Source organism: Psammomys obesus, unplaced genomic scaffold, assembly GCF_907164565.1.
Source record: "Psammomys obesus unplaced genomic scaffold, mPsaObe1.curated_primary_1811, whole genome shotgun sequence".
Lineage (NCBI taxonomy): Eukaryota > Metazoa > Chordata > Mammalia > Rodentia > Muridae > Psammomys > Psammomys obesus.
The window spans coordinates 1272943-1287325 of record NW_026596430.1 but is presented as its reverse complement, the minus strand read 5'-3'; the positions used below and the strand labels follow the sequence as shown (position 1 = coordinate 1287325).

The window sequence follows — 14383 nt, the reverse complement described above, 5'->3', positions numbered from 1 at the left end:
TCTTCCCCTGTTTGAATTTCTCACGGGTTCCACCTGTGAGATCCTGAAGTGGTCTGTACCCTCTGCTCTCTATTCAACATTCATCTGTAGCTCTCATCCTCTAGCATACCGACTACAGTAGCTTGGCCTGAAGGTGTCCGCCTTGCCTGTTCTCTCAGCAGTGTTTTCTCCACATGGCATCTAAGTGACAGAACAGCGTGGTTTTTGCTACTCAGGGCCACAAACCAGCCCATGTTTCAGAATTCCCTCCCTTCCTGTACACCTGGCAATTCCTGCATGTCCTTTAAAACCTCAGTCCAGACCATTTGTACATTTTGTTTTTTCTCCCCAGTCAGACTTTTGCTTTCTTTTGATCACATTGTTAGAAGTGATTTTGTCATTTATTTGTCTGAGCTCCTTAAGGAGCTCCATCAAGCACAGGAAGTGCTGTGAGCCCACCTCCAGGTTTTCTCATTCCTAATACTGTCCATTTAATAGACGTGTATTTTTTAGCAGTTACTAGGTAGCTTGTTGTTTGTTAGTGGCAGTCTAGTCCATGGTAAGATGCCTCTCCCACTGTTGTCTCATTAGATCTCACAGTATAGCAATTTTTCACTCTTCCTTGAAGTAAACCTTTTCTCTTCATAATAGGGGAGTTTCCCAAATTACAGTTTTTCAGTCATGGGGCATTCATTTTAGGATAGGGAAATTATGTTACTAAAATTAATTTTTTCATGAAGTGTAAAATTCACACTTATCCTACAGAAATCACCTATCATCTAATTACATGGTAATCTAAACTTTGTATCACTATTTAGTCTTATTTTCTTAAATGAAGACTCAGCATGGTATATTCTTAGAAACCTTGTCATTTTCTAATTGCCAATTTTGTTATGTTGAATACATGCTGCACGTCTTTCTGACTGCTGTGTTTCCATGTATTTCTTTCTATAAGAAATAGAGAATGTGAGTAATCAGCAGTGTGAATGGATGTCTCAGGTCCAGGTCAGTGGTCCTTTTCTGGAATTACCTTGTCTTAATGAGAACAATAGATGCTTGCAGGCCAGTAGCACCTCTTTGTTCCTAGGGCAATAAACATTACAAAAAAGTCATTTTAAAAATTTGTCACTGATATTTTCAGTTCTTAAATTGCTTTGAGGTCTTTTAAGTTGGTGTGAGAAACCTGTTCTGTTTGGAGGTGAACATGAAGACAAGTGCTCTGTACTTGGCTTAGTGCTGCCCTTCTCTACACCCCATCTTTGGAAGATTTTGACTTCCTTAGTTTGGCCCTGCTTGCTCTTTCTCGTAAATCTTTTTGACATTTGTGATTACTTTTGTATGCTCACTAGGAAACCTTCAGGAGAATCCACTGAACTAGTTAATAATGATTTTTTTACTACCTTTCATGTTGTAGGACATTTTATTCATCTCCATGGTAATAGATTGTGAAAAGGCCCACTGTCCTTGAAGTCTGGGATATTCAGCTTTAGGCAGTAATCAGGTAGCTTCGTTTTAAACATTCTACAGTTAGAGTTAATGTTAACATTCATTTCTCTGCACAGCTTAGTTTTGATTATTGTTTCACTTTTTAAACATAATATGTTTTATTCTTCCAGAATTTAATGTATGCAAACAATGTAGTTTGATCATATTCATCTTCTCAGTTCTTCCCCAACCTCCTCACCTTTTCATCCCCTCACCACTTTGTATTCTCTTTAAGGAGTAAAAATTAAATTAAACCTATCAAGTCTAATTTGTGTTTCCCATGTTCTCCCTGATTAGCCTGCCAGGGGCAACATCCTTACAGAAAATTGACATTCTCCCCCCCCCCCCCCCCCCGCCCTTCTCTGTTCATAGCTCCTCAGTTGAAGTTGGGGCTTGTGGGGCCCCCCTTTCTCCAAACTGGAATGTTGACTGGTGGGATGTATCCTGCTCCCTCAGCTATTCCTCCTGAGTGGTGATCCTTTTCTTAGTCATTCCTAGCCATGCCATTCCAGTCTGTCACTGCTGACTGTGTGCAGCCACTTCCAGTGATGGTCAAGGAGTAAAAGAACAGAATGATGCAGTCAGATAGGTCCATCCGTGTACAGCAGGAGATGTGAGAAACACTGTGTAGGTTTCTTTGTAGATTAGCATAGTTAAAAAAGTATTATTTAAACATGATCCATTAAAATTCACATTTCAAGCCCAAAGTTTTTTGACATTTTAGCCCTCAAATAAGTGTACCTATGGGAGAAGAAATAAGTCATGGTCATTGATTGTTTTAACTGATCCCTGTGTTAGTTTGTACCTTTCAATAGCCAAAAATAAAGGAAGTTGGTTACTTGTTCTCTTGAGTTTGTAAAGGTACTGTCATAGCACAGGCTGCTGAAGTATGCAAGGCTGCTGGGCTTTGAGAACTTGGCTGCTGTACTTTGGTTCCATTTCCAGGTGGTGGCATGTCTATGCTCTCTCAGCCGTCACTGAAAAAAATGTTGGGTTACTGGGGGCTCTAAGAATTGAACTTAGGTGCTCTTGGTAGTTCTTGAAAGAGATACAACAAGCATAAAAATGAACTTTAAAATGCATAATAGCTGGAGAAATGACTTAGTGGTTAAAGATTTCTGGATAGGACCAGGGTTCAGTTCCCAGCAACTACATGGCATCTTACAACCATCTGTAATTTAAGTTCCAGGGGATCTGATGCCCTATTTTATCCTCCATGGGTACCAGAGACACACATGGTACACATATATACATGCATGCAAAATAATGATGTGTACAAAATAAAATGGGTAAAATTCTGAAGGTTACCATTAGATGTGAGTGCCACTTAAGGAAATTAAATAGAAGTGCCAGACTTTCCCCTGAATCACTTGTAGATTAGGTTGAAGATAATAGATCTGATGATGAGGGATTGTATTTCAGTAAATATTTAAAGACTTTCTTTTGTCTCATTAAATTTTGGAACTTGTTCAGTGTTTGCTGCCTGTATCATTTTTGTTTGCATATCATTTTTATATGTCATGAATTTGCAGTTCATTCTTTACTTTAAAAAATCACATATTTTCCATATTAAAGAATAATAAATAGGACTTTTGCCTAATTAAACAAACTTTAATTAATTCTGGGTAAATTTCTGATATAAATTGTTGCTAATGTTTTTGTTTTTTTTTGTTTTGTTTTGTTTTGTTTTGTTTTTTAATTTTAACAGCCTCAAGTACTACAGCCTTCCAGCAGCCTTCCCAGACCTACAGACCGCGCCCAGGGAAAACTAATAAAGCCACAACATATAGAGGCCCACAGTGAATATTCAGTCCAAGGCATGTGTCAGGATGGGGCACATCCAGATGGAAGCTTTACACAGGGCTTGCAACAAGAAAGCAGCTGTGGTTTGGAAGAATGCCCTTCGTCATCAAGCCCACAGCTGACAGTGGATGTGGTGCAGGACATAGCTTCTGAAGCGAGCCTGAGCATGACTGTGGATGCTCAAGAGCCTTCAAAGGATCAAACTAGTGACAAGCAGTTCGTAACTCCTCCTCCGCAGACAGCTTCCCAGTCAAGTACAGTGGACCAGACTAAGAGGGTTGGAAGAAACCAGTCTCCTCAGCCCAAGCCCTCACAGCTCTCAAAGCCATCCATCTTAAGTTCTTCAGCACCTTCTCCAGATTCTGATTCGTCATCAAGTAGGACTTCCACGTGTAAGAAGGCACCAGTAATCACACCATGCAATTCAAAACTTCAGCTAGTATCTAATCAAAACAATCTTGCAAACCACTTGAATCTGAAAACATCGAAACTTCGTCCCCCTTCTGGCTCTTTCAGACAAAAACAAATAAGCAATCCCCAAATAGAACCTCAAAACTCCCAGGCCAAGACAAGCATCCCGAGGCCATTAGCACGACCAAAAGAACTACATAGTCCACACAGCAATTTGCATTCTGGGGATTGTGTGGCCTCTAATCGATATTCTCGTCTTCCTAAACCAAAGATACATTAAGAGCATAGCCATCACCTGCCAGTTTGTTCTTTAAAAGAAGTCTGCTCTGTAATAGCTTTACATGCAGTTTACTACTATGTTGGAGGCTCCATTACAGCAAATCTTAACATTAAAGTGCAGAAGCTTCTACTAGTTTGGCTCTTCCATTCTATGTCCTGGTTGAATTATATACCACTTGCACAAACTTGTCTCAGGTAAACACAAGTTTACTTATCCATCTCAGAGGCCCAAGTCCCTATTCATACTATCTAGCCCTCTCTCTGTATACCAGAAAAGTAAAAACATCGTATTTTCCAGGCAAGATATGTACTTTGCTGGTTTAGTCCTGTCGTGGTTTGTAGTAACTGTGGTTATCAGAACTCCACCCCTTTGCTTATTCCTCCTGTGAACATGGCTGCTGTGTGAACTAAAGATCCATAGTGATGATGGAAGATGGCTGTCCGTGAGCAGGGTTCTGGCCAGTGTTTTATATTTGTATGAGGTCTATGCAAAAGCTTCACAGTAAATGAAGAAAGACCAGGCTTTTAATGGGGGGAGGGGTCCTTATTGGTTTTATCTCTCCTTTCTAGGATCAATAATCTAATCCTATTGTTTCTCCTTTTATCAGACAAATTTCCAGGCTGACAGTTTTCATTATCTGCTATAAACCAATGCGATGTTGCTATCACGCCTTGTTGTTGCTGTCACACACATACGATTTGCCTTTATTGTCACTTACGTTGTACATTTGGGGAGCTTGAGGTGCCTGTGGTGTATCAGTTGTAACCTCTGTTGGTGCTAGAGTTTTGCAGGTAATTGAGTTTTGAACCCTATTAACGTACAGATCTATCATATTACTTTTAAGTTTCCTAACATATATCGAAAATTTTAAATTAAGTCTTTATTGTAATATTTGTATTTATTGACTTTTTGCTAATATCTGAAGACTGGAATAATGGACTTGAAATATTTGCACAAAAATTTGATGGGATATGAGGGATTTAAAGCTTATTTTCTATAAAAAATGAGTTAAAACACTGAGAAAAATATATACGTTTAAGACTATCATAAGTCACTTTTCTGGGTTTCCTAAGTTTCCCTTTTCTGATTTTGTAAGTTTAAATGACAGTTTCTTGAAAAGTAGATTTTGGGGAAAAATTAATTGTAGGTATGAAACAGTACTTCATTAAGAGATACTGCTACAGATATGCTACCAAAGGTAGCTGTGGACCTCCAGGTAACTGTGTACAGGAACCCCAACTGTGCTGCTGGCCACTTCTAAATAGCTGAATAATTTACCTTATGTTATGTCTGCCCGAACTGTGTCATCTTAGGTTAGTGAGCCATAGTTCATTTAGAAGATTTTTCAGACAGATAACTTTACAAGATCAGTATCTGATTAACTGACCAAAATGCATCAAAAGGAATTAGGTCTGTGGCTTCCTTTTCAAATGTCCCTGGGTTACAAAGAGAAACACGGTATCAGATGCATCAGTGCAAAGGTTCAGAGTCACATTTGCTGCCATCTGGGGCCATTCCTCCCTTACTGTCAAAACCCTTCAAGCGAATTTGCCATTTGTAGATGCAGACCTTGCTCGGGTTTGGGGGCACGTGAGCACAGGCTTACACCACAGCACCTTAGTCAAAGAGGAAACTAAGAACGCCCTGCGTGTAGGCTAGACGGTATTGAGTCATCACTGCTGTGGGCGAAAGCGCTGCTGCGTCACGAAACCGGCCAGCCAAGCCAGCTGCAGCCGTGTGTGGGCATGTGCTTCCCCCTTACGGAGACTGAAACTTAATCTCACGCATCACACGTCAGCTACAATCATGCTCTGTTCTCGGCAATAGAACATACTAATGGATTTGTGTGTTGTTTTTTTTTTTTTTAATTAGAGACTTGTAAAGACCTTTATGAAACAACTTTTTCAAGTTGGCCTTATTCTTAGGTGAAAGTAAAAATTTTAAAATTTATTTATAACCCTCTTGTCTGAGGGAAATGTCTTTGTCTGTTGTATAAAAATGTCGACTCCAGGAATTTGTTAATTCTAATCCTTGGCCCACTTTAATTTTTTTCTCCCTGATGAATCTGCAAAAATGTTTATCCACCAGTTTACCCTCTAATTCTTTGTTGAGCCTCAGTACTGATAGATGATATAGGCAGGCTCATCAATATAATTTTATTTTTGATTCAAGAGCCTCATGTGTGCCAGGCTGGCCTCTAACTCACTTGTAGCCAAAGAGAACCTTGGAGTTTTGATCTCCTGCCTCCATCTCCAGAGTGCCAGGATTACAGTCATGTGCCATCACAGCTGCGTTTATGTGGCAGCGGAGACTGAGTCCAGGGCGTACTTTGTGCTAGGCAAGCGCTCTACCAAGTGAGCTGCATTCCCAGCCCTCGTCAGTACACCTGTGACGCATATTGTCTGCTCCAGTACATTTCCTAGGGAAGATATCTAGGATGCATTCACAAACAACATAGACTGCTATCTGCTCTTAGTAACAGCAGGGCTCAGCACTGCTGAATAAGCAGAGGTCATTTTCTCCATCTGGCTTGGTCTCTTGATTGCATTTGTAAACCAACTTGCTACCCACAGGAACATAGTTCACTCACTCTGTTCTGTCAGCGAAAACAGTGGGAGTAGGTGAATTCTAAGTGTTAAGGGTGAGGTTGGTTAATTTTCACATGCATGAAAGAGAAAAAAATACAGGATTATTTATTTGGCTTTTAATAGGGTATGTTTCAAAAAAATTTTTTTGAGCTAGAGTTTTCCTATGTATCCTTGAGTTTGTTCAAAGAATGCTTGGTCTATGGTGTTTATTAGCATAGGTACAGGTAAGATTTCAAGGTGTCTGACAAAGGATTATAGAGTTGTATCGCTTAGAAGATTTCTTATCACTGAAACCATCTACCTGTTATTTTTCTTTTGTAGTCTCATTTTCCATTTGTGCAGTATTTTCAGGCATATCAACTACTGTTTGTTGTATTTATATAGATGTTAGGGAACTTACTAAGCATTTTAGTAAGCAAAAATCTGAGTATGAAAGAAAATATCAGATATGCACTTTAAATGAGCTTAATTGCTTGGAGTTGTGCCTGAAATATCAAAATGCCTCCTCTTGGTGTGGCTTTAGTGAAATGAATTTCTCTGTAATCGTTGCTGTTTGAAGGTAGCTGTGCAGCCTTTCACAGAACTGTATCCCAGCATGCCACTTTGCTCATGATAGCACTAAGTTTTCTCTAAATGTCCATTGTCCCTTTAAGTGTTTTACTCAACCTATCAGACACAACTTGATCATCATAACTGTCACTCCCGAAGAGACCTATGCCATTGATGGTGTCCCAGATGCACTCCTGGTTTGCTACCAGAGTGGCTCTGCCAGTTTCCCGAGGGTGCAACTGGGGGTCAAAAGAGCTTGTCCTGAAGACAAGTAGGACTGCAGCACCATTTCCATACCCTCGCCATTCACAGTAGCTTCCGTGTTACTGAGTTACGTTTGCATGCTTATGCACACATTTGAAAATGAAGTATAGCCGTAATTATAAACACCTGGGTTTTCCTTGAAGCTCACCTAATTCTATGCTTGAGTTCTACTTTCTGTTGGTCTTTCCATCTTTCCATAGGTCTCTTTAAGTTTGTGCTGCAGCAGTTTGAGAGGATATGTTTGGACAGATGATTATGAGGTTTTTATAATTATGTAATTGATTAATGATTTGTGTCTTCACTTTGTTGAGTAAAAGTTGCCCCTTTGTTTTTGGTAGAGCATTGCCATGATGAGTAATGCTTGCCTTGAGAACTTAGTCATGACTAACTCAAATCAGAAACAGTATCTGCAATGTTGTTTTCCCCGTTGATTTTACAATCCAGTGCAGAGTACATAATGTATATTACAATTTGCCTGTAAAACGAATTATGGAAACCAGATGTAAAGTCTCTTTCCTGAAAGTGTTGGCTTAGTAAATAAAAAATAAAGTTCATAATTATGAAAATGTGCTTGTCTCTCTACAGTTTGTTTTTCTAATATCTTTCCCAATAACATATAGGATATTGTGATTTTCAAATTCTTCCACACACGTTATACCCAGGCCATGATAGTTGGGAATTCCAGGAGTGAGAGTAGTTTCACATCTTCACTGGTTGTAGCAGTGTAGTTCTTTGGTTCCTATTTGAATAAAGTATTTTTTTAAGAAAATATTAGGATGGATTGTGATACCTGAAGAAATACCTCAATTGCAAAGCTAAAGCTATGCAAGTGAGAAAATGTCATTTTCAGTCATTTTGAAAAAGTCCATACACCTCAAAATACCTTGGATAGAAACTTATTTAATAAAATTTTTCATACAAATAGAGATTATATAATTTTTATTTTTAATCAAATATGATACAAAAATTGATAACAAGGATCAATTTTGTATTGATCCAAAGTGGAGATTTATATGTGTATGTGTGTAAGTTTATATATACATATATATAACCTATCGCAGAAAAAGTTGAGGAAAACATATTTCATAATTAAGTTTGACAATGCCATTCTTCACACCAGAAGGTGGGGCCTCTCTCACCCTCCAGGCTGACTTACTCGTGAGCACAGGTTTACAGTGATGCAAATCTTCCGCTCAACCAGTACTGACCACTTGGGTGCCTGTGCTTGCACTGTTGGTTCTTCTATACTTGCCATGCCTCTATACTCCCCACAGAAAGGACAGTCAAGCAGAAGTGAGTGGTTCTGTCTTCTGTTGGTCAGGTTTGAGGTGAGGTGGTGTAGCAGCTCTGCTGGCTGCTGTGTGCTCAGGAGGCTGAATGGCCCTGCCTGGACCTGAAGGCCAGTTCAGTTTCACCTTTTTGCTTTAGGAACAGCGGCCTGTCCTTGGACTCCCCGTTTAACACAGCAACAAGGCAATGCTATGCTGACTTTTATCCAGCTTCATTTCATCCTGTGCTTTAATTTCCATGCATTGTTCTATTGGATGTTTTATTATGTTTATTCTTGTTATACCTTTGTACATATATATGGGATATATGTCAATATGTAAGGGAGAATATTTTAACTCATTTGGAAAAGGGATTTATATCACATGTAGTATATTTTATATATAAAGGATGTGTATTTACATTCATACATGTATCTATAGTGAAAAAGGGATTTATATCACGTAGTATATTTTATATATAAAGGATGTGTATTTACATACATACATGTATCTATAGTGAAGAACTCTAACCACATAAGAGTAGTATCCTGCTTTCTGCTGTAGATTCTTAAAATTTAACATTGCGGTTTTTCAACCTTCTAAACCAACTTCCCTTTCAGTATATCACACCAAACATCTCATTTCTGAAGTCTTGCTGTGGTATTGAGATCCGTGCCATCCTCTTCCCCCTCCTCTTTTTTTTTTTTTTTCTTTTTTTTTCCCCCTCCTCTTATTCAGACACAATCTATCTATTTTGAAGACCTTCCTGCCCCTTCTCCAGGTGAATCTCTAGGGACTTAGGTTATCTAAAGAGCCTTTTCTCCACTGTGGGTCAACTCCCCACCACAACCCTCCTCTTAATGTCTATTCTTTGTAAAAAGGTTAAAAAAAAACTTTCTCACAGGCTCTGTTCTGCTTTCTCACTATAAACATGGAAATTGCTGTTTCCCAGATTCTAAAGCATGACCTGGTCACTTTGGGGCTAAATATTACGATTACTACAGAGTAAATGTTTTCTATAGCATAATCCATCTCAGGCATCAATCACCACAGTGAAAAGAACAGTAGGGACACTTGCTATATGGGGTTTTGGGGGATGTCCAGCAGCACAGATGCTATAGCCAGACAGAACCTTCAGAGCTCAAGTGGACACTCCAGGTGTTCCAGGCCACAGGGGAAATCACTGTGAAAGTTCTGCTTCCATAAATAAGACTTTTGCTTGGGGTTTTTAAAATGACTTATAAACAAAAATAAGATCATTAGCACATACCAACACACCAATCTGAATTTTTGCAGGCATGTTAAAGATTTACAGTAGTTTTAAGTTGTAGAAAGCGAAGTTTACATGACAATTTGTAGCTGACATTTTGTACATACATGACAGACTAAGAAAGATCCAGTGCAAATGTGAGTTGCACTGACTATAGCCTGTGATGCATCGTTCCTGTACTTCACTTTTGTTGCTAATGAGATGCACATAGGCTTTCACAGATCGGGGGATGCAGATTGGCTGGTCGAGATCCAGGGCTGGACACAGTCCAGCTGCTCAGGAAAGGAATTTGGGCAGCCATGGGCACTCTGTGACCTTGGACCTTGGTCTGGCTACTGTTATTCTGAGAGAGCTTGGCTTGGGCAGTGGGGGAGCCTTTCAGAACTCCCAGGAATTCAAGTGGGAAGCTCAGGTAACCATGATTCTAACACTGAAGAATGATGCAAAATATCACAGCACAAAACAACTATAGAAATATGAAGAGTCAACAAAACATGACATTGACTGTGGCCAGTTGTTTGAGACACGCATGGTGCTATAACCGTCTGCTTATGATAAACCTTTTTATTAAAAAACATTGGTATGGAAAGCCTGAAACAACCTACATCTTGAGAGAATGACTAGTTTCCACACACAAAATAATTACACAGCCAGGCAATGATCTTCAGTATTTACCAGAATATTCACATTATATTTGCAGCATTCAATAAGTATATTATAATAATTCATAAGCAATATAAGAGAGAGGTTCAAGCACTTCCATCTCATGTAAATACTTAAAAATACCTGTATAAAACAATAACAATAATGGTGATACAATTTTATATGTTTTACTTTTGTATCTTTATAAGGTACATTTACTTTTATTGTGAGACTCCTTTTTCAGAGAAAAGCTTGCATGCGTTATTATTTATTCTAATTATTTTTATTTTATGTACATTGCTGTTTTGACTGCACGTATGTGCGAGGGTGTCAGATTCCCCTGGAACAGGAGTTTACAGATGTGAGCTGCCATGTGGGATGTGGGGAATTGAACCAGGGTACCAGGGTCCTCTGGAAGAGTAGTTGATGCTCTTAACTGCTGAACCATCTCTCCAGCCCACCCCCACCCCCATATGTGTTTTTAATGAGGTCGTTTCTCTTTACACTCAGTAGCTGATCTCCCCGGCCAGAGCTAAGGAGCTGTTTACAACTTCCTGTGCACACAGCAAAGGGCCCATCTGACGTCAGAACTACCGCTATAGCTTCATGCTTCATGTATGCGCTCCTGGTTTCACTCAGGTTGTTGTGCTTGAGAATGTGTGTCAGAGATAGTTCCGCTCTTAGTAACAAGACTTTGTTCTTCTCGAACTTGGCTCATTTGTTCCCTTGGCGCATTCTAGCTGGATGGGGGGAGATTCACCCTTCCTTACTCCAGCCTCTCTCAGGGTTCTCCATGTTAAATGTCCTTACTCATCATTGGTCTGTCCACCCCCTCCCAAATAGGACTGCCACAGATGTAAGTCCACTCCTATCAGTGATTTCCTGGGTCCCCTTGCACGAGGACTATTTGCTGTAAGGTCCTGGCTTTCACTGTATTAGCTTCACCTTCATGCCTGGAAGGATGGAATGCACACACCCACGGTTTTTAAACAATGGTTTCATGGTGTTAGACACTAGAACAGGCCAAATAGGGGGTGGAGGACTTCTTGGCTTAAAAATCCCTTTGGCTGAAGACTTGAGGCTTTCGTGGCTTTGTTCACTAATGTCTGCTGCCTCTTAGGCTTGGATGAGCTTAAAGCAGGCTACCGAATTCTGCTGTCTGGTTTTAAGCCAAAGAGGGGGAGCCAAATCTTTATGTTCTTTATTTACGCCATCCAGAGTCAGTCAGTCGCAATGCTTCCTGGAGTTTCCTTTTTAAAGGAACGGGCTTCCTGACTGCAAGCTGTGAAGCAATAGAGGGCAGCACAAACTGAAGTGCTAAACACTGAAGCCACTATTGACTTTGTACAGAGAAATAAATTTCTCAGGCTGGCAGCTGTTTTCCTATTACCATTTCTACACTCAACAGCCAGCGGCCAGTCTCACCAACATCTCTGTAATATCTGCTAAGGACAAATGAAGTTATGCCATTATTTTTTTTCCCCGAGAAAATGGCCTTCCTTTCTCTCTCTCTCTCTCTCTCTCTCTCTCTCTTCCTTCCTTCCTTCCTTTCTTTTCTTTTCTTTTCTTTCTTTCTTCCTTTCATTCTTTCTTTTCAAATAAATAAGCTTTTTCTGTCGCTCAATAGCTAGAGATTAAATGTGACAAATTCAAATTTCAAAGATAAGTGCCCTGCCCGTGTACCTTCTCTGTCTTTTTATGTGCTCGGCCTGATGGGAACAGGAAGTTTCTAGAGGGCCAGGCATGAACGCATGGCTGGTTGCACAGCAGCTCTGGGCTGAGAAAATGACCAAGAGAAGCTAAGCTCTCTCTTCCCCTCTCTGCCTGAAGGCAAAGAAGACGACACTATCTCTCTTGATGCTTTTAAGCTGTGTGGTCTGAGCTTTCTCCAGTCCTTATGTAGTCTCAGTAGGTCAGGATTCTGCCCAGCATCCCTCAGTACTTCATAGTGTTCATTTTATGTTACTTGAGAATTAAGCATCTTTCCAACAAGGAATCCTGGGCCCAGTCCCCTCCTCAGACTTACTGGTGAGAAGATTAGTCATCTTTATGTTGTTTGGTTTTCAAACTGTCTGTTTTGATTTTTTATTTTTATTTTTTTTTCCCTCAGCTGATAGATTCAGTCCTACATATATACAGGTTTCTTATTAATGTTTCAAAAATATCAAGGGGACATTCTTGCTTTATTGAACTTGTACATATTTTATGTGTATAACATATATTTGCATATGATTTACAGGATATTGAGCACTTAAGTTATCTTGGAGTCCTGAAGTTCATGAAGAGAGGTGTTTAGGTTATATGTAAGCAGTATGCAGTTTTGTTTAAGGATTTTGAGCACATGTATGTTTTTCTATTAAGAATCCTGGAACCAATCTCCCTCAGACACCAAAAGACAAATGTACTTTATTGGTTATATTTTACATGTATAATTTACCCAATTTGAGTATGTAGTTAAAGGCATCTTAGTGAGTTAATCAAGTATACAGCTCTCATTATAAATTCATTTTAGAATTTTATGTTACTCTATAAAGACCTGCATACTCATTTATTAATGCCTACTCCTTCCTGTCAGATACCACAAATCTCCTTTTTGTGTTTATACATTTCCTTCTGTATTTTTGTATAAATAGCATCATACAGGATGTAGTATCTTATGTTAGACTACTTTCATTTAGCAAGTCATAGGATCTGTGAGTTCATTTCTTTCCTTACTAGATAGTATTCTATTGTATGGGCATACAAAATTTGTCTATCATTTACCAGGTGATACACATTTACTTATTTTTAATTTGGGCTTACAATGGATAGAGACCCCAGTGACATCCAGGATTAGACCTTCATATGATTTATTGTCTTTTCTTTTGGGTATATGCCTATGAGTGAGAGATTAAACATAAATGTATCCCACATCGCAGCAATTCCAAATAGCTGCCAAGCCATTTTCCAAGGTGTCTACTCAATTTAATATCTTTACAAGACATGTTTGATGGCTCTCATTTCTCCACTCCCTTGCCTTCATTTGTCACTGTGTTTTTCTGGTACATCCATTCCACTGGGTGTGAGGTAATTGATGCCTGACTGTGTTTTGTATTTGCATTTTCCTAATAACTAATGTGTCATTTTTCTGTGCTGTCATTAGCTATTCGTGTATAGTCTCTGGGGACAGTAGTACCTACATCTTTGGGCATCCTTTTTACTGCTGAACTGGGAAGATACACTGTGTGTCCTAGATACAAGCCACTTAGCAGATATATGTTTATTTAGCAAGATGTTTTTTTTTTTTTTTTTTTTTTTTTTTTTTTTTTTTTTTTTTTTTTTTAACCAGGTGGTTGCTTATCCTCATATCTTAGGGAGTACAAATGTTTAAATCTCGATACGGCCAAATGTAATGATCTTTAAATTGACCTTATTGCTCTTTTGCTGTCATACCTGGCTCATTGCTAAGCCCAAGATCTTGAAGATAGTCTTCTGAGCCGTCCTGTAGTAGCCATACTGCTGGATTCCTGCACTGACGCCTGAGGTTCATCCCAGTTAGTTTTGATACCCAGTATGAAGTAAAGGCTTCTATTCATCTGCATGTGACTATCAGTTTCCATTTCCTAAAGGCCCTTGTTTTGGCACAACTACTGAAAATCGACTGAATGTAAAGCAAAGAATTTGTTTCTGCAAAGTGAGGTCTGCCTTAAGGTTCTCTGTTCTTGTGCCTATATGCACTGTTCATTGTTGGGGGTCTTTATCTTAGGAAAGAAGTCCTCCCTTGTCAGTCAGGACTATTTTGGCCATTCACAGTATACATATATATATATATATATATATATATATATATATATATATATATATA

At 39.2% G+C, this 14383-nt stretch overlaps 1 protein-coding gene across 7 annotated transcripts in view; it reads left to right on the top strand.

Moving 5' to 3' along the window:
- Positions 1–7925, top strand: part of Ccser2 (coiled-coil serine rich protein 2) — a 125127-nt gene extending 117202 nt beyond the window's left edge. For 2 of the 7 annotated variants that reach the window (XM_055597814.1, XM_055597815.1), the window contains one exon: positions 3173–7925. In XM_055597814.1, the coding sequence (XP_055453789.1) occupies positions 3173–3958 (786 nt within the window). In that variant the 3' untranslated portion in view covers positions 3959–7925. Of the gene's footprint in view, positions 1–1393; positions 1537–3172 lie in introns of those variants that run through there. The other 5 variants (XM_055597818.1, XM_055597816.1, XM_055597817.1 and 2 more) reach the window with 4 other exon arrangements.
- Positions 7926–14383: the final 6458 nt, after the last annotated feature.